This window comes from Lagopus leucura, unplaced genomic scaffold (genome assembly GCF_019238085.1).
Source record: "Lagopus leucura isolate 7727_CA_CO unplaced genomic scaffold, USGS_WTPT01 63731-0_obj-0_obj, whole genome shotgun sequence".
NCBI lineage: Eukaryota > Metazoa > Chordata > Aves > Galliformes > Phasianidae > Lagopus > Lagopus leucura.
In genome coordinates this window covers 100,088-126,034 of record NW_024962403.1, presented here as the reverse complement: position 1 = coordinate 126,034, position 25,947 = coordinate 100,088, and the positions used below count along the sequence as shown (strand labels likewise).

The 25,947-nt window shown below is 50.6% G+C and overlaps 1 protein-coding gene across 4 annotated transcripts in view; it reads right to left on the bottom strand.

The window, feature by feature from the left end:
- Window positions 1-25,947, bottom strand: part of LOC122190588 (E3 ubiquitin-protein ligase RNF220) — a 159,902-nt gene that overhangs the window by 49,476 nt on the left and 84,479 nt on the right. For all 4 annotated transcript variants that reach the window (XM_042890635.1, XM_042890637.1, XM_042890636.1 and 1 more), the window contains 3 exons: window positions 18,998-19,127; window positions 9,202-9,247; window positions 2,083-2,178 (listed from right to left, as the gene is read on the bottom strand). In XM_042890635.1, the coding sequence (XP_042746569.1) occupies window positions 2,083-2,178; window positions 9,202-9,247; window positions 18,998-19,127 (272 nt within the window). The remainder of the gene's footprint in view (window positions 1-2,082; window positions 2,179-9,201; window positions 9,248-18,997; window positions 19,128-25,947) is intronic.

Genomic DNA, 25,947 nt, shown 5'->3' with positions numbered 1-25,947 from the left:
GCTGTCTTTCAGGAGGCTTTGGTGGAGGAAGGCACTGAGCAAGCCAGCATTCCTGCAGCGCTCCTACTCACAGATCTCCTTCTTCCCCAAGTGTCCCCGTGGTAAATAAGCATGAGGACTAAGAAAACCAAGCCGTAGGGATTCTGAAAATGTGTACTCCAATGATTCCCGTCTTAGCATGCTACTAATACAATGAATATTTGCTGTTATTGAATCCCCACAAGAGGCATTCATAATACTAGCACACCTCTGTGTACGGAAAGCTAAATTTTGCAGCTTTAAAGTCACCACGAGAGTCTTCTGCTCTGCTTCCTGAATGTTTCGCTTGGTAAGCCAGGAAGAATGAATTCTCATTCATATTGTGGCTTTATTAAGGATAGGCTGAGGCTTTACACAATCCTGGCACCCACTCTGAGGTCCCTTTACGTTGCCTGAGGAGCATAAAGCAGCCAGCATAGGCATAAATGAAAATCAGGCCCCAGAGGTCTTTTCTCCCTGCAGTGCAGACTTACAGCTCCCATTACGCATTTGCATTAAGGGCTGCAACCCTCCATAAAATATACTCACAAACTTAAAACACATTAGAGACTCACTAGACTCAGCACATAGAGGGGGCTTTTGCTGAGAATATTTGTCCTCAAGTATGACATAATAAAAATTTATAGGAACAGAGGACTGCAAGGGACCGCCAAGTTCACAGAGATTGAAATCTGGAGAAGTGGGGTGGGAGGGGTGCTCCTGAGCAAAGGGGGACATTGCAAAAGGCAATTGCACACCCTTTTGGAAAGAACATTATTTATTTATTAGCCTTAAAAAAGCAAGCAGGGAAGAGAGCAGGAATGCCTGTATTAGGCATTTCTGTATCTTCTGTGGGGTTTGCTGCTCTTACTTTGTACCAGGTCTCATATGAAGGTGAAGTGACCGTGATATGACACAACATTAGAACTGAAGGGTACCTTAGAGTATGTAGCGAACAATGGAAGATCTGTCTTTATTTGGTAATATAACCAATAAATAGGTCAGAGGACAGAATAATGGGCAGTAAGCGCACATTTTTTGCTGCTATTAATAGGACCTATCTTCTAGAGCACGTGCTTTAGTTGGGGCTGCTGGGCTGGGCCCACAGAATGGTCATCAGCTCTCTTTCTGCTGACACTAATGCAGACTGGGCTGGTGTCGAGTGGCTGATGTATAACGGCTTGACCTTGGGCACAGGACATCACTGTGAGGGACACTGGGCCATGGGCATAGGACAGGGTGTAGGGGTAGAATGGCACATAGGGTGGTGGATTTATGCCTGACACAAATACAGCTGTAGCCCACCCAGCCTCTCCCCATGGTAGCTGAAGGCATGCTCGGCACTGTGCTAAAGACTACCATTATTTTTCCTGTTGCCTTTCAGAGCTTTGTTGAAGCTAGTGGCTGAGCACAGGCTTGCAGCCAAACAGTGTGGATGTGTCTTGAGCAGGAGTCAAGTGTGCCAGCCTGCGCACAAACCACAGACAGATCCCCAACAAGCTGAGCTGCACTCTGGCTGCTGCCTTCTTCTTCCTTTCTTGCTCTGTCTCCCAGAGCTTTTACTCAGTGTGTCACAGCAGGTCTAAACCTGCTACTCCTCTGGGTAGAGGATTTATTTATTTATTTATTTATTTAATATAACCTGCAGGGTTATAAAACATGGTGGCACCGCTCTGCCAACATTTAAGTTGGAATCATAAGTCCGTTTGCTGGGCAGCAGTACACCAGTGAAATGGAGAGCTCTGGCCTGCTGCAGGCTGACATCATTCACTGCTTTCCAAAAAAAAATCACTTCTCTAAAAGTTTCACAAAGCACGGAGTAAGTAATGACAAACACAGCCATGGCAACGGCAGAGATGATGAACGTAACGCAGCAGAAAGCTCGGCGAAGATTTAAAGCTATGACTGAAAGCCAGCATTGGGAGGACTGTGCAGACAAAAGCAAGCCTGCGTGGCCACGTGAGGGACAAGGTGCTCTATAGGCATGCGGAGCTGATGGAGAGCTGCTGGGGCGAGCTGGCTCCCACATACAGCGGAGAGCAAGGACGGTGCCTGCCTACTTACCTGGTATCTGTCTGAGTGATGGATGTCATCCGAGGAGTGGGGTGATGCTGTTGGAGAATCTCCTTCCCGCTTGATTGAAGCCGACAACAAAATTGACTGTGAGAGAAAGGAGAAATTCATGCTGTGAGCATCATCCAATGCTCTGCCCCTGACTAAGCTGCCCTCAAGGGCATGGGGAGCAATGTGAGGCTGGCCTTGTGCTTCTCATGCTGTGCATCGCCTGCCCTGCCTGGGGCTGGGCTGCAGGGCTGTGGCCTGCTATAGCCCAGTGCAGTGACATCAGGCAACAAAAGGACAACCGTCCTTCAGACAATGATGAGTGATCCCAATGGAAGAGGCCGGTGGGTCTGCTGGCTGAGCAACAGGGTCGAGCTGATGCTATTTGCAACATGCACTGCTGGTTTTAGAAGCACAGCCCAAAGGGGATGGCCAGCTGAGCCTGGATGTGCAATTTAAAATGATTCAGTGGATGAGAACTGCCTTAAAAATTTGCTTTCTCTCCTATCAACCGTCCGCTGCCCCATCTGACAGATGAGCTACAAGAATGCATCTTTGGACCACAGAGGTTGCCCAGCCCGTGTAGGAAATGAAATAGCCACACCAGTGAGTGCTGCTCAACGTGTGCCCCTCCTGTGCTGGAGAGCATCTTGCACGTGCAGTGTCAGAGCACTGCACAGCCATGCACTGCCCTGCAGATGCCGTGGGGGATCCAGCAGAGTCCCCTGGTTAAAGAAAACACCCCAGAAATCCACAAAAACCATATGGCAATGCAGCATTGTGCTGGCATGGAGCAGTGCCAGCATGTGCTCATCTGTCTCTGCAAGTTGCACTAAATCTCTCAGCAGCTTTGCATTAAAGCTCTCAGCACCTCGGCAGCACAGCCACCCTTCATTCTGTAACGATGCTATTTATTTTAATAAGTAGCACATGAAAAAAAAAAAAAAAAAGGCCTTTTAGAAGGTTAAAAAGATCAGTGATATTTGAGACCTAAGAAATCGCTGATAAACTTTGAGTCAACAGTAGCTAAGTCCAAATTCTACATGCAGTGAACCTGAGAGGAGAAATTGCTGCAGGAGTTTGACAGCATTTAAAAAAATGTATGCTGAGTTGTGAGTCAAGTTTATCATTGGAAGAATTAGAGGGGGAAGTCCAATTTAAAATTCTAATTTGAAATCGAAATTAACTAAACTAGGTTAAATGTAACACAATACGTTGTAAAAGATATACACTGTAAGCTTGGCTCTCCAGATGTTTGTTTCCAGGAATCAGCTGGCAAGATCCAACAATAAATGACTGCTTGGAGATGTGTATGTTTGCGAAGGGAAGTGTAGATATCATCTGAATTGGACAGGTCAAGTGTGGTGACAACATTATTAAAAAGCATAATACCTTGGAGAAAGGCAAGCTTTCCAGCAACATTTGCCTCTGGGCTGAAATGAAACATGAAAAAATGTGCTTTTTTTTTTTGGAAAGATACGAGCAAGTGGAAGGATGACTCAGCACACAAATCCATTTGGTCAGCAGGAGGCAATCCCTGGGCTCTGACAGCCCTTCTGGAGAGGAGAGCAGGGCAGTGTGGGCATTGAGTAGGGCTCCAGAACAACGTCCCAGTTGTAGCAGTGTTGCTGCCCTTTCCCCACTAATAAACCAAGCACGCGGAGCTGGGAGGGTTAAATACATTTTGTCTTCCAGTGTAGTCTAGAGAAGGGGAAAAACCACCCACCTCCCCATTCTTTGGCGACAGACAGACAGATCCTTCCCACCTCCCTCTCCCCCCTCAGCCTCCTGGTAGCTCTAATCCAATATTATTATGTGAAAAATGGTTGGGCTAGCTATGGAGACAGTAAATTAAACGTTATGTATTAGTTTTTAGCGTGTGGTCCCGGGAAGAACGGCGGCCCCATTTATTCCACAAACCTCCTGAGCACCATGGCGATGACCTCTGGAAAAACGCAGGGCTAAACTAATCCCAAAGATGTCAATCTTGGGGCCTCTTCTACATACACTTGCAGTTTAGATTAATAAACTGTCTATTTTTAAATTGTGTGCAAGCACTTCAATTCTAAATACCTCGCCGGCATGTTAAACACGGTGTTAGTGATGCCAAGTCACACTTCCCCTTTGCTGTTAGGAGGCTTGACTTCATCTGTTTTTCTTGTTTCCTGGCGATGTGGCACACTCTGCCTTTTGGCCCATGCTGGTGGGACAGCGTGGGGCAGGGGAAAGGCAGTCCTAAGGTCTGTGGCATTGGGTAAGGTGCTGGAGGAAAAGGTAACTTCACAGAATTGTTCAAGTTGGAAGGAACCTTAAAGGGCATCTAGTCCACTAAAGCAGTTGGCCAGCTTCTCTGCCTTCCAGATTTTGGCCTCTTTCTCCTGAGACTGTTGCAATGGGGCTGTTTCCCAGTGGCTGTGGCCAAGCTGGTAGCACTGAGCAGAGTAGAGGCAGTGCTAGAGCCCTGCTCCATCTCACTACCACCATCTGGGAAGACAGTTGTAGAGGTGAAGGCAGCTTTGCATTTTTCCTCCAGCCCTCTTCCAACTTTTCACTCCAAAACACGGGCTGCTTGCTGCCTTGGATGCCAGTGTAAGATTGGAGCTACTGGGAGAGAGCATCCTCATCTCCTGCTGCCCCTTCCCTGGCAAACCACAGCTCCCCGCATTGAGGACACATGTGTGAGCGGCTGTGCAGCCTCATATTTCTCCCTCCCCTTTAAATCATCTCTCCATTGGGTAAAGGCACTCTCTGCGGAGGTTATAAACCCTGAGAGGATCAGCCTGAGCATTACACCTGGGGCAAGCTAAATAAAAAAAGGTCACCGGCGCTTTTTAAACATGGACAAAAAAGCAGTAAAATGTGTTTGGAAAAAAAAATCTGGCATTAAATCATGACTTTTTGCCTGGCTCGCCTCATTAAAAGTGGCCTTTTGGAAGGTAAAATTATCATTGTAAGTGATAAGATCTTTAAGAAAATAATTCACGGCTTCTTCACCCTTTAATATGATAGCCGCCACCGGCTAATTTTTTTCTTAATGGCAACGAGGCCATCAATCTTGTCCAAGCCATGCGCTCGCTCCTTCCTGCGGCCCCTCCTGCTGTGCCTCTCCTCGTTTGGTGCTGGGCAGGTTTGGCACCAACCAAAGGTGCATGGCATTGCCTCCATCACGCAGGAAGGGATGGAAGCTGGACCCAGCCCAGCTGACATGCCGCTCCCTTTCAAGTCTGGTCATTCGAGGGTATTAAAGTGCTGGGCTCCGGCTTTCTGACAGCCCTGGAAAAACACGGGGAGTCTATTTTTCTTAAACAATCCATCACCGCTGCTGTCAGCAGAACAAATACCCCAACCCTGCTTTCTATGTATCTATAACCTTTTTTTTATTTTTATTTTTATTTATTTTTTTTATTTTGGCACAAAGTGTTCCCTGCTTGATGCATTCAGCTTTAACTCTGCCGCCTAAATAGGTACTTATCACTTAACATGGAGGTGATGGCTTGACATGTTTTCTGTCTCCTGCCCTCCCCTCCACGGTAGGGAAGCCGTCAAAGTGTTGCTAATAGCTGTTATCACTTGGGAACTGTAACCCGAAAGCAATGAGTGATACCAGGCCTGGCTGCGATTTTCCTCCTTCCCTCTGCTCACCATTTGTTATGCTGCTGCTGGAGGATCCCTGACAAAAAGATGCTACTATTAAAGCTGACTTTCCTAGAAGCTTTTGGAGGGTCCACATTTGCTGCCAGGCAAGCGAAAGGCGAAATTATGTGGTGGCTTTTATCTGGGTGGGATGGAACTGGGGATAGAAAGCTTCAACATGGGAAGGATGTGAATAGTGAGCAGAAATAACAGTGTCAGCAGGGAGCTGCTGATTTATTTCGGTGATGTGACTGCACAGGATAGGGGACCCCTTCACACTGAGCCACCAGTGGGTACAGCCAGGATGGAGGGGACAGATCTGTGCTCTGGAGCTGGGACACGACCCCCAGACCAAGTCCGTGTGTGCTCCTCCTGCCCAGTGCTGTGTCTCCAGCACAGATGTTCAGCCCAAGCAAAGCGAGGGGCTTTGTTCAGCGCTGATTTGTGTTATGGCACATAACCTCTTGGAGGTTTGTGTTGGAGTGGCTCTGGTATTCGTCACCCTGAGCTGGCAGCCGGCACGCACCCGAGGTAATTTCCCCTCCCTCACAGATCTGTAGGCTGTTCCCATGTCCCCACCTTGGCTGCAGCCTTGCCACGGCATTCAGATTTGGCTTTTTAATCCTTCCTCGTAAATCGGTGTTGCACAGGGAGGAGCGTGATGTTCCCAAGCCCCTACAGTGAGCTCATGACACAAGAGAAGGAGTCAAAGCCCTGGGGCCCCAACACTGGCCCCTGCCCCTACCACCAGACATGATATGGAGAAGTTAAATGATCGTGCTAGAAATTTCATCTCCAGTTAGGCAGCTGGCAAGGGCTTAGCACAGCCGTTCTGTCAGGGTTTCAGGCTCCAAATCTCGCTTGTTTCAAAGCTCTTTCTCCTTGGAGGGCTTTAGTGGTCAAATTTCCCTCTAGGTGCTGTAATTCTCTCTCGAACTGCTCAGCCAAGCTGTAAAACTGCAGAGTGGGTGGGGGATCACAGTGGAGGTCTGGGAGCACCCAGAGTGTTTGCTGGTGGTGGGAGCTGGCACACGAGCTGGGCTTTGGTGGGAAAGGCAGTCTGCCGTCATGTATGGCCAAGAGGAAGTCGCTGAAATTTAGGGAGAGATCTCCCTAAATGTCCCACTGAGATGATGGAACAGGTTGGCCAGAGTGGTAATGGATGCCCCATCCCTGGAGACATCCAAAGTCAGGCTGGACAAGACTCTGGGCACCTGATAGAGCTGTAGGTGACCATGTTCATTGCAGAGGAGTTGGACTAATGGCCTTTAAGGGTCCCTTCCAACAGTTCTCTGATTCTATACCCACAAAGGGAGAGTCATAGCCAGACAGTGGCAAAAAGCATTCTCAGGTAACTGGGAGCACATGGGGGTGCAAGACTCTCAGCATTACCTCTCAAGGACAAGCCAGAACAGTCAGCCTTTGAGGAAGTCCTGCATAGACACTCTGGGCTCAGAGAGGTCTGGGGGATGGCTGACTGGGACACATCTCCAGGACGTGCCCTCCCAAGTGGCTCTGCTGTTGGACTTCCCTATGAGGACCCAAAATGGTGTGAAAGGTTACTGACCAACACCCAGCTCGTGTTGGGGAATGGGATTTCTTTTCCAATCCATCCTGATGTCTCAGGCTTGTCATCAGAGGTGAGTGCCACAGGGAAGCCAGGGCTCTCTCTAATTCCTATGCATGGGGAAGACCTCTTCTACAGCAAAGCAGGTGGTCTTTTAGCACTTTTTTTTGCACCTCTGCCTTCTGCAAAGCTCAGACACACATGCAGGAGTTATCTGGGCTCTCAACAACATGAGGACGAAGGCACCACTTTGGAGCTCCCCAGTTTGCTGCTGCATGGGCAGACGGATTGTCTGCAGTCCTCATCTCGCAGCCCTTGTTTGGCCGTCAGTGCCTCAGTCAGCCCTGATAATAGAAGAACTTGATACAATAATCCTGCATTCATCGCATCCCATGTTGAGTGATTGGATTTTCTTTGACATATTGCCATGAAAATTGACCCAGCACAGTGAGTGACAGCTCTTGAGGGCAGGAGAGCAGGAAGCGAGGGATGTGTGCTTACTGCTACCGGCAGGGAGAGATGTTTGCTGGGGTAACTATGGGGAAGGAATGGGCTTTCTCAAAGGGAATTTGCATCCCAATGGCTCGATGGGCACAAGGGAAGGAGCAGCCTTGACTCGCACCTCATCCTCCGAGCCCTGTGTGGTGACAGAGAGGACTTTAGCACCGAGCTCACCCGGTGGTCAGCACATCACCTGTCTGTGCCACACAGGACTTGTCTCCCAGCAAAAACCACCTAGAAATAATGAATCCTCCTGGGCTGAGAGGCTTTCAAGCTCTCTGAGAAGGGAATGAAAGATTTCCTGATTTCACCCTCTCCCTCCCTGCTCTCGTGGCTTCTTGAAGTTAATGTTCTTAGGCCCAGACGTGACGGGCAAAGGGAAAAGATCCATGTGGTGACAGGGGACGATTGATCTCCTTTACATAGAACGACTCTCCAGTCCCAGTTTAATCCCCTCGCTCAAGGCAAATGGGATTCTTTGTCAATGGAAACTTCAAAAGCCCAGCCCTGCCGAGAGATGGACCTTCTTCTTTATCTGCTGGCTGCCACTCATGTGGTGTGTATACCTCCAAACAGCTCATTTGTCTTTTCTTCCGTCCCTCTCCCTCACAGACGTTATTTTGCAGGTGCCTTTCGCTCCTTCAGGATGCCCAAAGGCAACCACATTCCCTCTGGGTCTTTATTTTCTCTTTGGGTTTGAGTTTGCCTGGGACATATCCCAGGAGCACGCTGTCTCCCAGCTCCTGGCCTGGGGGGTTGCAGGGTGTTTATGTGCTTGGCAAGGCGGTGACCCCCATGTTGCATTCCAGCTGCTCCAAAAGATACCCAAAGCATGCAGAAAAAAATAGGCAAGCAAGTCCTGGAGCCACTTGCCTGCACAAGCACTGATCCTTCCTGCTGCAGCATCATCTTAAGGGCAGCTAATTAACAGATGCCCTTTGCAGTGATGCTATGATGCATCTTGTTCCTGGCAAGCAGGGCTTGCTGAGCCGAGGGGATGGGAGGGGGATACTGGGAGGGGAATCCATCTGAGAAATGGTCTTTTAGTGATTTGGGTGTGCTTTGATCCCTTAGAGGTGGCCCCGCTTCCCTCTTCCAGAGCTGGCATATGGCTCTGGCCCCTTAGCTCCCGTGCATGATTTCACAGTTTGAGCTCAGTATGCGTGTGATCAGCTCTCATTAGCTGTCATTAGACACAATCTGGAATCCTGGAGCCTTCTGGGTCCTTCAACTCCAGCGTTCCTCAGCTGCACGGGATGTGGTGGGGAACAGGAACAGGAACAGGAAGAGCATTCCCTGTGCTAGCCTGGCTCCTGGGACGGTCTCACCCTCAAGGAACATAAAGTGGAGTGGGACGGGAAGGTGATGGGAAATAAAGTGCATCACTCCAGGGAAAAACATTTCAAGAGGTACTCACTTACCTTGGGGGTGCCTGCAGCCATAGCATCCTTCAGGATGGAGTTCTTACTGCCAAAAGAGAAGAGAATGGGGTCAGAGCCACGAAAACACTGCAGTGGGCAGTGTGGGGAGCTCTTGGAAGGGATCTCCAACAGCAAAGAGCTCTTCCACCCTGGGGAAAAATGGGGAGTGAGCCTATAGGGGCAATGGGATGATAGCCACAGGGAAGGTGGTGAGCACTGCATGGAGCCGGGCACAATAAAACAGGAGGATGGGAAGCAGAGGGGGAATAAATCAGTGTAAAGAGCAGGGGAATGAAGATCCCCGCTGCTGCCGCTGCCGCCGCAGGCTGGAGTGATTTGTGAAGCCAGTCTGCTCCCCGTTTAGCAGGGAAGGAGGTCCCCGGAGCAGCGCTCCTCCTTGCCTGCCCTCGCCAGCGGGAGATGCTGCAGATTTAATAACACCTTCTCCCCTCCAGACAGGTTAAACTTGAAACAATTACATATCAAAGCCGACATGGCGGGGAGGCCCGCGCTGTAATTTTTTGGTTATTAAAGTAATCTCTCTCATGTAAATTCTCCCGCTAACATGCTGCAAACAGCATTAGGAAATAAATGATTTCCCCGTGATTCGATTTGTCAATGCAAAGCACCTGCAGCAGGCAAAAGGAGCTTGAAATATGCTGCCAGCCCCAGTGCCGGTGCTCACGGCACAGGCTGGATGCCCTGAGCCTGGGGAGGTGATGGATGGATGGGTGGGCGGGGGGGGGGGGGGGGGGGGGGGGATGGAATTGTGTTTAATAACAAAATTTGTATGCAAGCCTGCATCCCAGGCTAAGGATGAGTGATCGGCAGCCAGAAAGTATTAAAAAGCCTCGCTAAACAGATGCTGACAATAGAACAAGACATATCAAATCAGATCTACTTCAGGAGCATTAATACACGCACGTGCCCCCCCCCTGCACGCGCCGTGCCGCACACACACGCTCCTTTCTTCTCAATCACAGCAATATGGGAGACATCAATAAATTTTTATGAGACTTTTAGAAGATCAACATGGTACTAGATGTGACAAAAAAGCAATGTGCCTGTCATGTTCGCTTTGTCGGGGACACTTTAGCCCCAGATGCCGAGCTGCAGTGGCAGCGGGGAGAAATTGAATTTGGCTGGCTTTAATCTGCCTTGATTTGGCAGATGGCTGGGTGTTATGAAATGAGAAGGGATGGAGGAAGGTGTTTTCTCCCGGGGCTACAGTCCCCTCCTCTCCCAGTGCCACCGCCCCACAGTGAGGTGACACCCGCAGTGATCTCTCCCCACTGAGTCACCCCAAATGGCAGAGCACTGCTCCAGGCCCTCAGGTCAGTGAGGTGCTGCTTTTGCATGAGCATACCCAGAATGTGATGCTCAGAATGAACAAGTACTGTGTGTTTTGAGGACATCACAACCATCATCCAATGTGGCTGCTGCCTATGGTGTGCTGCCGATCCCATCCCACAGCCTGGCCATCTCTGGTCCCACAGCCCTGCCGCTCGCTCCCATCTCTGTTCCCAATACGAGCAATTGGGACTTCTGTTGGGACATAAATGCCATCTTCAGCTCCCTCTTGCCTTCATGCCAGATAGAACCTGTTCAGCCTTGATGATGGCCAAAATTGAGCTTAAAATCCTCCACCTCCCACGATGTTTCCATTTTCTGAATTGCCCAAAGTGTGAAACAACGCTTTTTTTCTTTTATAAACCAATCAGTGGGTTAAAGTAAAAACAAAAAACAAAAAAAACCCAACAACCCACAACAACAACTCATTTCCTCCCTTTTCTTGTTAAAGGTGTTTAAAATTATTCCTTTCCAAGGCTGAGAGGAAGAATCTCATTAATTCCCCCCAGCAATGTCTGTAGTGCCAGGAAAGTGGAGCTCCCAGGAAGAGTTTCTTTGGTCAGCCAATGGTCTGCCATTGGGACTGGTGTGGAAGGGCTCTGTTTGTACTGCTCTTCATTGGGAGGAGCAGTGCTGACAACCACTTTTAGATCTGCTCCACAGCAGTTGTGCTGGGAAGAGGCTGTGAGTGGAAGGGCCGTCAGCAAAGAGGAACCTTCCCGTCCATAAACACCGCGGACAAATTAAAAATGGTAAAAGGGAAATCAAGACCTTTAAAGTTCAAACACTTTTCGGTGCCTTTTAAAGTTTTTTGCTCTAGGCTCTCGCAGAGAGCACAATCTTTGGAGACCTCGGGATTCTCTTTAATCACCCAGCCAGGCTGCAGTGGTCTGAAATGATTACACATTTACATAGTAATAACCCCAACACTCCCCACATTATTTCATGGCTAGCATATTTCCACTCAGCGAGTGATCCATGTGTTTTAAATTATAACCTGTACATAGGAAATTAGTTACTAAGTACGATATTCACAGGCTCTTCTGACACTTCTAATTAAGGTGATTTACACAGAATTATCCTACGAAATAAAAAAATGGTGTTTTGCTAGCTAATAAAATATAATTACTACCCACTTTTATAAGTTACAGTTAGTTTTAATCTATTTGGGGAATTGTTTGTCTAGTTCATTACAGCAAAACAACTTCTTTGCCTTTTAGGGACCCTCACCCCCCAAACTACCAAATAAGAAAGGCAACATCCTGGGAGGAGGCAGTACTTCGGGCAGCCTGGCTCTGCCCCGATGGCTTTGCTTCTCCAGCTGGGAGCCCGTATTCCTGCCCCATGTGCCTGCACATCAGGAAAAGCTTCTCAGAAAGAGTGGTGATGTGCTGGCATCAGGGAGGCCCAGGGAGGTGGTGGGGTCACTGTCCCTGAAGGTGTTCAAGGGACGTGGGGATGTGGCACTGAGGGACATGGTCAGTGGGCATGGTGGGCTGGGGTTGGATGGGATAATCTTAGAGGCCTTTTCCAACCTTGGTGATTCTATAATTCTGTGATGCCATGCATGCAGATGCTTGGTGGCTTTGCAGGGATGCTTGTGCTCATGCCTCACAACGCTGCATAGAGGCCAGCACGCACCTGCTATTTCCCATCCCTGCATCTCATCCCCAAAACACCCTCACCAGCCCCTGGGATTTGACAGCCCCAGCTGGAGCGTGGCCAGCTCCCATGTGACATCCCACAAAGCCAGGAGCATGCTGCGGCCAGCTGATGTATTTCTGTACAAACAATCCAGTGGACACAATTTATTTCCAGCAGCTCGGGCTCCCAGCCTCGGGATGGAGTAGCAGCAGCAGAGCTGTGCAGAGCAGATGCCGGCAGGGAATCAGCAGCAGCCGGGCAGAGAGGGAATTGGATTTTTGTGGACGACAGTTTAAATAAGTGGAAGTGTCACTTGAAGCCTAAATAAGGAAATGAGGGTTTGATTATATATTTTTTTAAACTACATGAGGCCAAACCCTCACCCAGCCGTGGGTGACAGCTCCCCGGAGCTGCCACACGTGATCTGTGCTGTCAGGGGGAAGGCACCAGGGTGTTTAACCTGCTCCAAATACTGATTTAAACATCCTCTGCATCCTATGGCAAAAGGGGCTGAGCGATGGAAAAAACAGCCAAAGCCCCTGGAGTGCTCTCCCAGTCGATATTTGCGAGCCCCAATGCCCAGCTGGGAGGTGACACTGCAGCAGGAATGCAACAGGAACACAAACCGCCACGAGCAGGGAACCCCAGCACATGGTGCCTCTGCCTGCCCTGTCCCTGCTCGTGGGGTTCAGCAGGTTCTGGGTAATAAAGGGGTGATGCAGAGTGAGGGGTGGATGGAGAAACATTTCACTATTTGAAAAGGAGGTGGCTGGAAAGAGAGAAGTTGGAGGGAAAGGTCATGTGTGAGATTGATCCGGGGGGCTCTTTGCTACCATGGCTGTAATGAGTGTTTAATTATTCCCAGCTCACATGGCAGTTCAGAAGAGGTTCTGCAGAAGGCATGCATCGCTCAAGGGAAAATCACCGGCCAAGGATTTATTTCTCACCTCTGGTTTCTGTGTATAGCCCCCAGTGCTGGGCCCCCTGTCGAGTGCTGCAACCCTCTGCCTCCTCCTCCTCCCCACGGGTTCCACAAATCCTGGGGTTAGGGCATGGGCTTTGGGTGCTGCCAGCCTGCAGCACTGCCAGGAGCACTCAGAGTGCCTTATGAGTGCTGCTTGGATGAGGAGATGTCTGGTCCACAAGAATGGAAATGCATTCACACCAGGTCATGGGGCTGCTCTGCATCCTTAAGGGATGTGCTAGGATGGGGAACCCAAAGCAGGACCAGGACAGGCACCTGCCCCTCCTGCCTGTGTTCCATCTGCTCTGGCAAGGGGCAGAGACACAAATCAGAGGGAGGAGAAAGAAGATAAATCCACTACATCAACAGCACACATTCACTAGTTAATAAACAGCCTTCTCTCCTCATAAATTCCCTCCTTTCTCCCATGGTTCTCCACCAGTGAGAGTGGTAGGTGTGGACCTAGGATGCTCTGAGCCTTTCTGGTGCAGAAAAGATGGGTCTGGGTGGGCATCCTTCCCCCTGTACACACAAGGTGGGGAAGGAAGGACAGCCACGGGGTGGGTAGACAGCATGACAAAACTCCATCCAAGCATGTGAGCTTTAGGTGGTGCTTGCAGGATATTTGGTGGGTGACAAAATGCCTCACCATGGCACAGCATGGCAGCTGGTCCCACGTCCTGTCCAAGCGTCACTCACCAGCTGTTGCTCCCGGGCACCTACAGATGTGCCTGCATCCCAAATTTGGCTACCAGATCCCTGAACTGTGCTCTGATACGGAGCAGTTCTACTAAGCAGCATGGGACACTCCGTATGGGGATGAGGCAAACCTTCCATGCTGTATGGACTGACCCCATCCCAGCAGTGTGATTTGCTGGGGGATAAGGAGCCCAGAGGCACCATCCCGCTGCACAGAGTATGGCCAGGCACTTAATAGCACCTGTCCCCAGCATCTCCAAGCGTGGATTTATGCCTCCAGGGGTCACCTCTGGCGAGACTCTAATAACATGACTTTATTAGCTTTCTTGTTCCTTCTTTAAGATACAGGAGCACAGGGGGAGGAGGGCAGTGACGGGGAAAAGGGGGGTGCATGGGGAGGAAGCGCTGCCCTGGCGATTCCCCTCCTGGGTGACAAGGGGGAGAAGGAGAAAAATGGCGCTCCCTCGAAATTTATCATGCACCCAATTACAATGTTAATTGGCAAGTCCCAGAAATCAATTAATTCGCAAATTTTTTTCAATTAAAAATTAAGATAAATCATAAAACGTTATTAAGGAAAGGCCAAACTCTGTGAACTTTTTTTTTTCTTTTTCTTTTTTTTTTTTTTGGTAGGCATCTATTTTTTTTTTTTTTTTTTTTTTTTTATTTTAAAAATAAAAAAAAAAAAAAAAAAAAAGAGCTGTGTTGCCAAAGCCCGATGCCCTTGAGTGCCTTTGCTGAAGCGCAGGGGGCTGTCATCAGCAGGACTGGGCTGAAGACAGATAAAAAAATATCGACCAGTCGGACACACTGCTTCTGCTTTATTGATCAGGCGGGAATTTAACTTGCTGTGCATATCCACCGTGTCAGCAAGGGCCACGGGCGAAATTAAAAGTACTTGGCTTGGAGATGTCGCCTTGATACCGGGGGGTGGGGAGAGAGGGAGGGGGACGCAGAGGGGGAACAGGAGGGAAAGGAGAAGGAGGAGGTGGAAAAAGAAGAGGGGAAAAGCAGGAAGAGCAGCAGAAGTTGAGGAGGGGGAGGGAAATGCCCGTGGGCTTAGTGTGCTTCTTCCTGGGTGCCATTTCTCTTGGCCTGGTGCTCCCAGGTGGCCACTAGATGTAAGGAAGAGATGCAGTATGCAGTTCAATGGGGCTTTGGGAAAGAAGTCCCTCTCAGCACAAAGTGCATACCATCTTCCCCATTCAGACACTGGCGGATCTGCAGTGCTCACTGAACAAGATACCTGGCTGTCAGGTTAAAGTCTGCAGCATAAATTGAAGAGACGTGGGGCGAGAGCCATGACCGTGCTGTGACACATGGCAACAGAGCTAATTCGGGTTTTATGCTCTCTATTCATCCTGCTGGGCTTGGCAGTATGGCTGCTCATCCCTCCCTGTGCCATTTGGGGAAGGCCCTGTTGCGTGGCATGGTGCTCAGTGCATCCGGAGCAGCAGAACATAAGCACAGGGTTCCCTGTGCATGAGTAGGGTCAAGAGCCAGTAAGAACTGCTTGAGTGCATCCCACCTGCCCAGGAGGAACACTGAAAGCTGCTGGCATGTGGTCACATATGCCCTCAGGTGTTGGCATAGGGTGACTTTAATCAAAAAGGCCACCAAACTTTAGTGAAATCCAGGCTGCATCCCCTGGTGCTTGGAGACGTCTCTCAGAGACACTGACTTGTGTGGAAGCGGGTTGACCTGTACCCAGGTCCCATAGCCTGGGATCACATTTGGCTCTTTCAAGAGAATCAGAAGAGAAATTACTCCTGGACATGCCAGAAAGTTCACCAGAGGAATCAGGAGCTCCTGAGGTGCATACAGGGATGTCACCTGTGGATACAGTGTGGTGAAAAGGTGCAAGGAGAGCTGCCAGGGGCCACTAAGTGGTGGAAATGGGTAGGGGAAATCACAGATCTGAAGCACAACTTTGCTGCTGGCCATGCAAGGAGGAACCTGCTAGTTGCCATGCAGGGAAATAAAAATCCCCCTGCCAAATACATTTTTAAAAGAGCACTGCATTTTCAAGAACAGCACATCAGGCTATTGAAAAAGAATGCACCCAAAGGCACGTTTCCCAATCTTCCAGCGGTTGACTCAGCAACTGTAATATTTGTAATGTGATTTTCTTAGCCTTTTGGAATCCCCAGTGGCCCTCCCACCTCAAACCCAAATCGTAATTCCAAAGCTGCCTCTCTTCTTCACCTATAGGTGCTTGCATGAGGAATAAAACAGGTGGGTGTGAATCAAGAAGACCTGCATCCAGGCTTCATGCACACGAGTATTCACATATTTGGGGTGATGTGTGCAGAGAGTTGCTGTCATTATTTCTTATTTTTTAGCTTGGTGTTACTTAGCTGCTCAGTTAGGGACCAATACCTCTGCTCTCCCCATTGCATGGATGCAGTGAGCAGAGCATCCCTCCCATCACTGCATCCCTCCCACCACCACTTCTCTGCTGTGCTATGCTTGCGCTCCACCAAGGTGAGCCAGGAGGTAATTCCTCTTAGGAGGAGGAATACCAACAGTCTCGCTCCGCAAGAGTTAAAACCCATAAAACCGAGGCTTGTAGTTTTGTTTTCTTTCAATTTATACCCTTCACTTAAAGAATGGGGAGGGGGGGTAAAAGGAAGGAGGGGGAGAAAAAAGAAAGCCAGGTGACATATTCTAAGAGGGAGCACCGAAAACGTGTTAAGCACTTCAAAATCTCATATATTCAATCGGCCTCTGGCAAGACATCTGCCTAATGTTAGCGCTTAAATATCCTTTTCCATTTTACATGCATTCAAGTCTCATTTGAGCGAAATGAAACGGTATTATTAAAGGGAGATTTTGCACAAATGGCCTGAATTTGACATGTCAAGTTCAATGAGGCTGTTACATATGTAACACCGAGAAGGGCTCGGAGGCTGCCGCTCTTGAAACAGCGCCAGTGGCTCAGAAATGAAATTTGCATTCAGAGAGCCTGGCCGAGCCGTGCGGGGCTCAGCCGGGTGGTGCCCGCCGTGCTGGTGCTGCCCATGCCAAGGGCTGCCCCTGTGTCCCGGGGACAGCAAAAGCATTCCTGCAGCTTGGTGTGCAGCACCTCAGGTGGGTGGATGGGCAGCGCTTGGGTAGGTCTCCACTTCTCTCCTACTGCAGCTCCAGCCTGGAGGAATTCCCTTCCTTCTCTTCCACCGTTGCTGGAGCTCCAGCATGTGCTCCAGCAATGCCCCTGAAACCCCCAAAATGGAGACAACAGCGCAAGGCAGCCCTCAAATTGCTTTGCTACCAGCCTTTTCCCTTTCCATCTGGCCCCAGGGCAGCCTTGCATCTTGCTTGCACCCAATGCAACCCAATGGCCATTCTACCTTGGGGGATGTCACTCTGTGCAGCATCCCTGGAGCTGTGAGTCCCCAGTGCTGCAGGCACAGCAGGTAGGAGGGAATCTGCCTTCCTAACCCCTAGTGCTGGAAATTGATGATTTGGTTGCAAATCATTAAGGTTTATTAAAACTTAACAGCACGCACCACGATTGGCTACATCCTCTTTAAATCTAGAAAAAAAGGGCCCTTGGAAAACAGCCCCTTGGTTCGCTTCTCCCCATCAGACTGATAAGTAACAGCTGCTCAGCCATTTCGGTAACGAGTCAGCATTGGCAGGGAGCAGCCAGGGCTGCCGGTGCCCGTCACGTTTATAGGCCTACATTTTATTTTTATGTTTATTGGGTTATTTGAGATCATTATTAGTTTCTCTCTCCTCTTGTTGATGTGTTCTTGCCCCCGGCGAGAGCTGGGGCAGCAGGAGAAGGGGCCACCTGAGGGATGGAGCCCAGCATCCCACCACCTTCATCCTGCCCATTGCTGCAGTGGGCAGCCTATCCCTGTGCTGAGTCACGGCCCGCAGCCTGGATTGAGCCTTATCTGTCACCAAGCGCAGAGTCGTTATTTAATAATTAATCAAGACCTCTGATTCTTTGCCACCGCCTGCATGGCCGAGCGGAGCGGGCGAGAGAAGCGAGGGCAAGCTGGGGAGAGCTGTCTTCTCTCTAACTGCTGCTGTTATTTAAACGAATAATGCCATTCTTTTTCATTTGTCAGCTGGCCCACAATGGCCCTTGTCACGCTTTATGATTTAGGGTTTCCTTTCCTTTCCCATTAAACGCCACCTTCCCATCACCGCCTCGCGCCAGCCGTCCTCCGCGCCTGGCTCGCGCTTTCAGTTTTGCTCTGATATTGGCCCAACTTCTTTGATGGGCTCCTCGGAGCGCTAATTGCTTCTGTTCATTTAAACCTGTTCACTAATTTGCAGTGGCCCTTTATTAAGTTGGATGCGGCCCAAATGACGCCATAAATTACACTCGCGAGGGGAGCGGGTGGCGCGGGGGATAAATGGGCTCTTCCCTGCCCCCTCTTTCCCTGTGTGGTGCCAGGATCCAACATGATGCCGCGTGGGTGCTCCCTCGGACCTCTCTGCTTCTCCCCCTTCTGAGCATTTCTGGCTTGCTGCAAGGCAGAGCCCAGCCAAGCTGGGGCAGGTTCCTCCACGCTCCCCATAGCCATGGGAAGCCCCCTGCCCTGATGTGCACACATACATTGATACAGGAGCCCTCCCTTCTCTCCTACTACCTGGTGATGTAACTCAGCTTTTCACTGGTGGTATGATTCCTTTCCTCACCTTTTAGTGACCGGGGAATTAATTAATAATTGAAATAAACACGCTCTTTTCCAAGGCTGCTGAGTTTTATTAAGGCAGGGGCAGGGATCTGACAACCCTTGGCTGCAGCCATTTCCTAAATAACTGCTAGCAGTTAAAATGCAATTATTATTATTATTATTATTTTTAATAAAAGGAGGACTTGGCCATGCAGGGGAAAGCATCAGGAGCAGAAGGCAGCTCCCACCCTGCTCCATTGCAGGATGCACCCCAGATGTCACAGCACCCATGCAGCCAATATGGGGCCATGCTGCAAGTACCAGCTCTCGCTGTTTTTCTTTGCTTGCATGTCGTTTTCTCCTCTGCTATGGCTGGATGGGGCTCTGGGCAGCCTGATCTAGTGGTTGGCAATCCTGCCCATGGCAGGGAGTTTGGAACAAGATGATCTTTAAGGTCTCTTCCAACCTAAGCCATTCTATGATTCTATGATCACAGGCTGCTTACCTGATGTTCAGCTGGGTGAGCTTCTCCAGCTCCTGCTCCATGTGCTCCTGCAGCTCTCCAGGGCGTAGGAGAACCTGGCAGATGGGGCAGATGGGAGCCTGGCTGTCAAACAATGTCGCTTTCTTTTTGCCTGTGGGGAAGGAAAAGAGGGGATAAAGCTTTAGCTCCTGTGCAGCCTCAGTCCTGGAGCAGTGGCCAAAAGCAGCATTTCCTGCTCCGAGATCCATTTGGTTTGGGCACAGCTTTAGGGCAGATTTTATCATCCCTTCTGCTTCTAAGCAGCAGACACAGAGGGGACTGGCATGGTCTGGAATCCAGTTTTCTTCTGGAGTGCCCCCATTTCTCCCCAGTTCTCGTGCTCTTTCAGGCAGTTACTAGCTCTGTCCTGCAGATGGGCATGAGGGCATCCCAGTGACTTAGCAGGGGAAGGAACTAGCATTGAGAGTCGTGGTTAGTGGTCATAGTGGTGATGGTCAGCAGTTGGGCTAGGTGACCTTAGCAGTCTTTTCCTACCTTAATGACTCTGTGATTCTATGATTCTATGAGCAGTCCCATTTCTGGGCTGTTCCTCTGCAGCCTTGGCTTCCCCTGTTTCCAGAGCAGACAATGCAGCTCAGAGCCAAATGCCACAGCATTTCTCTCTGTTCTTAACTAATTTAGAAGAAGTATTTAAACTCTCTGTGATGTCCCTGAAGCTGGGGGTCAGGACCCCGAAGAGCAGAGCTGTTCGCCCCCAGATGCAGGCACGGCTGTCCCCTTCTTCATCCCCAACCACCACCCTCCTCGTCTCCAGCCCTGCCAGGTTTTCCCACTCCATAGCCAATTTCCTTCAGCTTGGAAACTTTATTACCTCCTCTGTAAGGAATATAGAGCGCTTATTTAACATAAAATAAAACTCGAAAGCAAACAATGAAGTTTCAATAAAAGGGGAAAGCTCAGGGGTGCCCGCACCCCTCTCCCAGCTGTATTAGCAACTCTGCTCATGAGAGGGCGTGCGGAGCCTGGCTCAGCTGTGGCAGAGGAACATGCTTTATAGCTGCCTGTTGTCATCCAACGCCGACCCTCCTGCTGGATTATTTATTTATGTATTAGACATGGATCAAATTGGTTAAATCCGAGTGAGAGGCAGTAATGCACAATAAAGCAGCCAGCACTGGATGTGAGGGGCTACGTGCAGCGTGGCCTTCCAATCAGAAGCCAAAAGGTGCCATTTTATGGCTCCTAACGATGGCAGAGCCCAGTTAAATGAATCCCCATTAAAGGAATAGACCTTCTTGAAGTATAAAACATTGGTGTGAGCAGCTTTACTGGGGCCCTGCTGCTCTCTGTAAGTGCCTGGTGCAGGCATTTAACGAGAGGAAGAGTGTGAGATGAGTTGGAGTCACCTTGGCTCATCCTTGCCTTCCAGCAGGACATAGTGCACGTGCCTGGCAGAGCCCTCTCCTTTGGCCTCCCTACAGAGGGAAACTGAGGCACAGTACAGAGCTCAGTGACATGGACCTTCCCCTGCCTCTCCAGCACCTCTGTCCATTGGGAGCTCTCCCACATGCAGGCCCAAGAGGAAAAGCCCAAGTTGGACTTGAGTTGCTCCCAAGGCACATCCCTTGGCTCTGCATCCCTAATGCCTGCTGGAGAAGGGAGGATGAAACATGCTGCTGTGCAGCTGGTGCATCTCCCTCTCTTCAATAATGCCCAGAAATCACCAAATCCAAACAAGCAGCTCCTGCTGACCCTTGCGGGAAAGGTCGGCATTTCAGTAATTCCACCTTCCTGCTGGAGCTTTTCCACTTTTGTGTAGCAGGGGCTGAAATAGCCCAGGAGCGTCCCCGACCACCTGCTATTTATAACCCCAGCTTCACAGCAAAACAATGGAGCTGTCTGAGCCTCCTTCCCAAAATAAACAGGCAGCCTTTGAGTGGACGGGAAATCCTGCTGGATTCCCGCTGCGGTGTGTGCAGATGGATAGGGAAGTGGCTGCCCTCTGTCCTCCTACCCTGAATCCATACTCCCTGTCCCAGCCACCACCACAGGGCCCTCCCATCCTCCCCTACCACCCACAGTTTGCACTGGTGGGATGGGGATGCTCTTAGAGTTTGACCTGCAGGTGTCTGTGGTATTCTCTTGCGTGTTTGCTGTGAGATGGTGGACAGTCCTGGAGCACAGTGGCAGTGGTAGGAGGCGCCTTGGATAGGGATGTGCAGCCAGGATTCCACTTGGGAACCTGCTGCTGGACTCCTGCTTACTGTTTAGGGATCTTTGGTGGGCAAGTGTTCCTAAGCAGATGATTTCAGATTTCAACATCTGGGTTAACTGGGGGGGGGATCTCAGACTATAGGAAGGACCTTCACTGCATTCTACTGCAGGAGAAATAAGCATCAATGGCCTTCTCTACCACCTACACAAATGATATTGCAATGGCTCTGTGTCATGTCAGCTGTCACCCTGCATCTGCTTGGTGTTGTGACAGCAAGGCAAGGTCCTTTGACTCCAGCAAGTGTGGGAGGCTGGAGCTCAGGCTACAGGAAGGGCTTCAAGAGGGGCAGGAGATCTGGGCTCTGGCCATGCAGCCAAGACCCTGACACACAGCCTGCCACATTCGTGCTTAAAGCGGGAGACAGAGGAGCCCCGGCTCCTGGCTCAAGGGTTGACAGCTGCACTTTAGCAGGCGCTAGGCTAAGTAACAATGACAGCAGAGGGGAGGGGATGGCTCCATGCCAGCAGGACACCTACACAACCCATCTCAGCTCTGCCCCATGGCCCCACACTCGCTCATGCTGCCCATCCCATGGCACCCTGCTCCATGCTGGTGGTGCTGGGTGGTGGAATGGCAATCTGGAGTGTTCAGGTTTCAGTTGTCAGTGCAGAGACAGAGGGAGATGTGAACACTCCGTGCATCACTCTCTGGTGCTGGGCATCCTGATATTCAGGAACAGCCAAGGACACTGTGTTGTGCGTGCAGCTGGACCAGAGGGCATCTGACCGTGGTGAAATGAAAGATGCAGGCCCCAAACTGCCTGCTCCAGCAGCAAGTGCTCCCTGCCCTGCCCTGTGCCAAGACTTCTCCTGGGAGACCCTGAATGGCTCTTTTCAGGCTTCTCTTTTTGGCAGCTGTGTTTTTGTTTTCCTGCCCCTCTCTCTCCCCACCGCTCTCTGGTTCCACATGTTTACCCTCCCCGGCTCTGCTGCACTCCCCCCGCCAAGCCCCTGCTTGCCAGTGCCAGAGAGATGAAAAGGCAGATCTGCAGCTCCTGCTGCTTGCACAGTCTCCTGGGCTCCGTGGAAATGTTGAAATCCAAGTGTTGAAACCAAATATTTCCTGCTCCTAAAGCCGAACGCCTGACGTGCAGACGCACCCCTGCGTGGAGGAATTTCTGCATGGGTTCCATCAGAGGGCATTTGTGTGTGAATGGCTCCCAGCCTTGGCAGAGGACAAACAGACCCTAGATCAGGAGATGCTCATGGGGACGCACTTGCTGTTGAGGATATGCTTTGTCTTCCACTAAGGCCCTTCCCTAGGCCACCTGCCTACGTCCCAGAGCATCTTCTCACTGCCCTGTCCTTCCTCATGGGCATCTAAAACTTTCCCATTTCCTGCCTTGCCCCCAGGAGCACCAGACCTGTCCTCCCAACTTTTCATTTCCCGATATCTCAGACTGTTTTCCACTTGTCTGAGTCCACAGCTCTCCTTCCTTGGAGACGCCTCTCTCCATTTCATCCTCCCATTTTCTCTCTCCCTCTTAACCACTCCACCATTTAACACCCATCACAGCTGGTTGATCTGAAACCCTCCTGAATAGCAATGACCCCACGCTGGGGCCCCGCACACTGCTCTGGGGCCATGTAGGAGCCAGGTGGGTGGTAATGGAAGTGCTGACACAGGCTTCTTGACAGCCCCACTGCTATAATAATCCCTCCTGGCTCCCCCTCTGCTCAGCTTCCATGGCGATTATTTTCCATTCCATGATGGGCCGGCTGTTATTTGTGTACTGATAGCACATATCTCGTGTGACAAGCTTCCTTTCCTTCCAGCTCAAAAAACAATAATTCAAAGAAAGCCCCGTATTAGCTTGGAAATAGCCAAAAGCCTGCTCCTCTCCGGTGAGCCTGCATGGCATCCGATGGCATGACAGCAAGTGGCGGTGAAGGGGAAGATGACAGCAGTGGTGATGAAGGTGGGGGTGGATTGGGTCAGCAAAGAGCACCGGTGACAGCAACAGAGTGGCTTTGGGAGGAAAAATGACTTGGTCATATAGGGAGGGAGCATGGGGAGAACTGCGCATCTCCTTGCCACACAGGAGTCACCTCTCTGAGCCATACCAGGTACCTGGGTTTTTTGGACAGCACATGGCATGGGACCATTCCTGCCATGAACTCCAGAGAGAAGGACAGGGGTTTGTGCGGAGGAAATAGGAGAACACAGATGGACAGAGAGACCCCATGAGCAAACGGGGTGCAGCACAGAGCCAAACAGCCCCTGAAGGGTCTGATCCCTGGTAAGGGGCTGGGCAGCCGAGCAGCTTAGCAAATACACCTGCTTCTCCCGAGGCTAAGCAAAAATCTAAGGCAGGATCCAAGGCTGAAAACTTGCTGAAATATTGATTTCCTTCTGAAGAAAAGAGAGGCTATTGCAGCTGTGAGCTGGACACTGCAACGCTGCACAGCGCTGCTGCCAGACACTTGGTGGGAGCTGTTCCATGTGGCACCGCAGGGATGGCCCTTGGAAGGGAGGCACAGTCCTGTCCTCGTGGGCACCGTGCTTCTGGGGGGCTCCTGGGGACATCCCCAGAATCCCAGGATTCCACCCCAAAAGCCACCTCCCCCCTGGATGCTCGTCTGCTGGGAACGTGGCTGCCCACCGCGGGATGGAGAAAGATGGATGGAGCCGGGCAATAATTTAAGAAACTGAGTGAGTCTGTACATCCAATCACTTTACAAATCAGGGGAAAAGGAGAGAGGAGGAAAGGAAGGAGGGGGGGGAGAAGTGAAAAGGCCGCGCAGGGAAATGCATCACAATTACTGTCTCAGCTCTAATGAGGAGCCTGTCATGAGGCTGTCATCCTGCGGAAAGCCACCTACTCAGAAAGATTCAATAAAAAAGTAGCAGAGAGATAAAAAAGAGATATATTTCAGCCCTTGCTAATATTCTTTTCATTTGTCCCAGCACAAAATAAGATACTGCACTTAACCGGCTCGGTTAAAATGAAAAGCGGGGGGGGGGCGGGAAGGGAGCAGCATTGATCAATACCACTAAAAGCCGGGAGACACGGTGATGGAGTGCAATTTTTTTGTCTGTGCTGAAGCATAGCAGAGGCCCGGGCGGGGTAATTTATGATTCACACGCATGCTGGCTAACTAGAGGCTGACAAGACAATGAATCCTCGATGAGAGGAGCGCAGGCCACCTCGAGCTGGGAAGGGAGATTGTGACAGGGACTCGGGAGGGTGAGAGGAAGAGGAGGGTTGGGGACAGCCCCGTTACTCTGGAGATGGATGGAATGAGGGCAACAGGGCGCAGTAGCAGAGAGTTGGTCCCTTCTGCACACCGGAAATCCTGACGGGTGATGCCATCCCTGGCGGCAGGCTGGTGACATCCTGCTGGCCATTTGGTACAAGGGGCACTTGTTGTCCCTCAAACACTGAGCTGGGGTGGCTGCTGGTTTGGTGGGATGAGATGAAGAGGAAGAGCTGTTCCACTGCATTGCTAAAGTGTGCCTCAATAATCCGTGCTTCACAGTGGTTCTCAGGATGGAAAGACCTGGAGAAAAGAGCTATCTTCTGCTGATGAAAAGTGATGGTGGGAAACGGAAAAGGTGGGAGTTTTGCAGGGACATCCCAGTGTACGGCTGGGAGCCCACAGATGATCTGAGAAGTGCTATCCAAGGCAGTGTTTAGGGTCTGCTCCATGCCCTGATTGCTTCCGATGTACCAAAATCAGAGCGCAGCCATGAGCAGGAGCACCTCTGTGTCCTCGTTGAAGGAGCTGGGAGCACCCCTAGGGACACCAGCAATCTGCAAGTGGGACCCTCACTGTTGGCAGTGACAGAGGAGCCCTGGGACAGCCCCAGCCTCTTGGTGGCATGCGGCACCTAGCTCAGTTATACCCGCAGCACATGCAGCTCCCATGCCCTTGGCTTGGAGGGCAGCCAGTTGGTTGGGAATGCGCCAATATGCCCGCAATTTGAAGAGACAACGATGGGGCAGAGATTTTCCCTGCCTCCCACCCACTCCCTCCCCCCAGCTTGCAGCTCCTCTCCTCCCTCGGGGGTGTGTGGGGCACACATCGAAAACACAGATATTGAACTGTCAAAACTATTTCCTACAAGAAAATAGATTCATCAGCTTGCAGCACGCAGGGTCATTGCCACATTTTCCCCTCGCGCCAGCACCTGCACATGCCGGCGCATACCCAATGCCTCTTCGCAGCACCGGCACTTTAGCTTGTAGCTCAGGGCCCTTAAGTGACTTTGAGAAATGGATAATCGATTATAATTCCACGGGCCTCTCTGCAGATTTATCCGGAGAATGTATAAAAGCCAGGGCTTGGGAGAAGCGGGTCCTTCTGGCCAACATGTCAATTGCCTGCACTCTCCGTGCCCGGCTCGGAAAATCGCATCCCAAGCACGACTCTGTTTAATCCATCAGTACACAATCAATGCACTCTGTAATCAACTCTTGATCACTTAATTTTACACATGTTGGCTGAATCCCTTTGTTTAATCACTAGATCAGGCCACCTTGTTGTGCAGCCCCCTCCTGGCTCAGCCCTCCCCATCGGCACTGCTGCCCTAAGCCCTCCATTCACCTTGAGCAAGAGCCTGGTGAGTAGAGAGAGGCACTGGAGGAGGGAGGATGCAAATGGAGAGAGCAGGAAAAAAGCTCCAGAGAGAAAGGAAATGTTTTCCCTCTGTCATCCTCGAGCTTGTCCCACCCGTACAAAGAACACTGCCACTG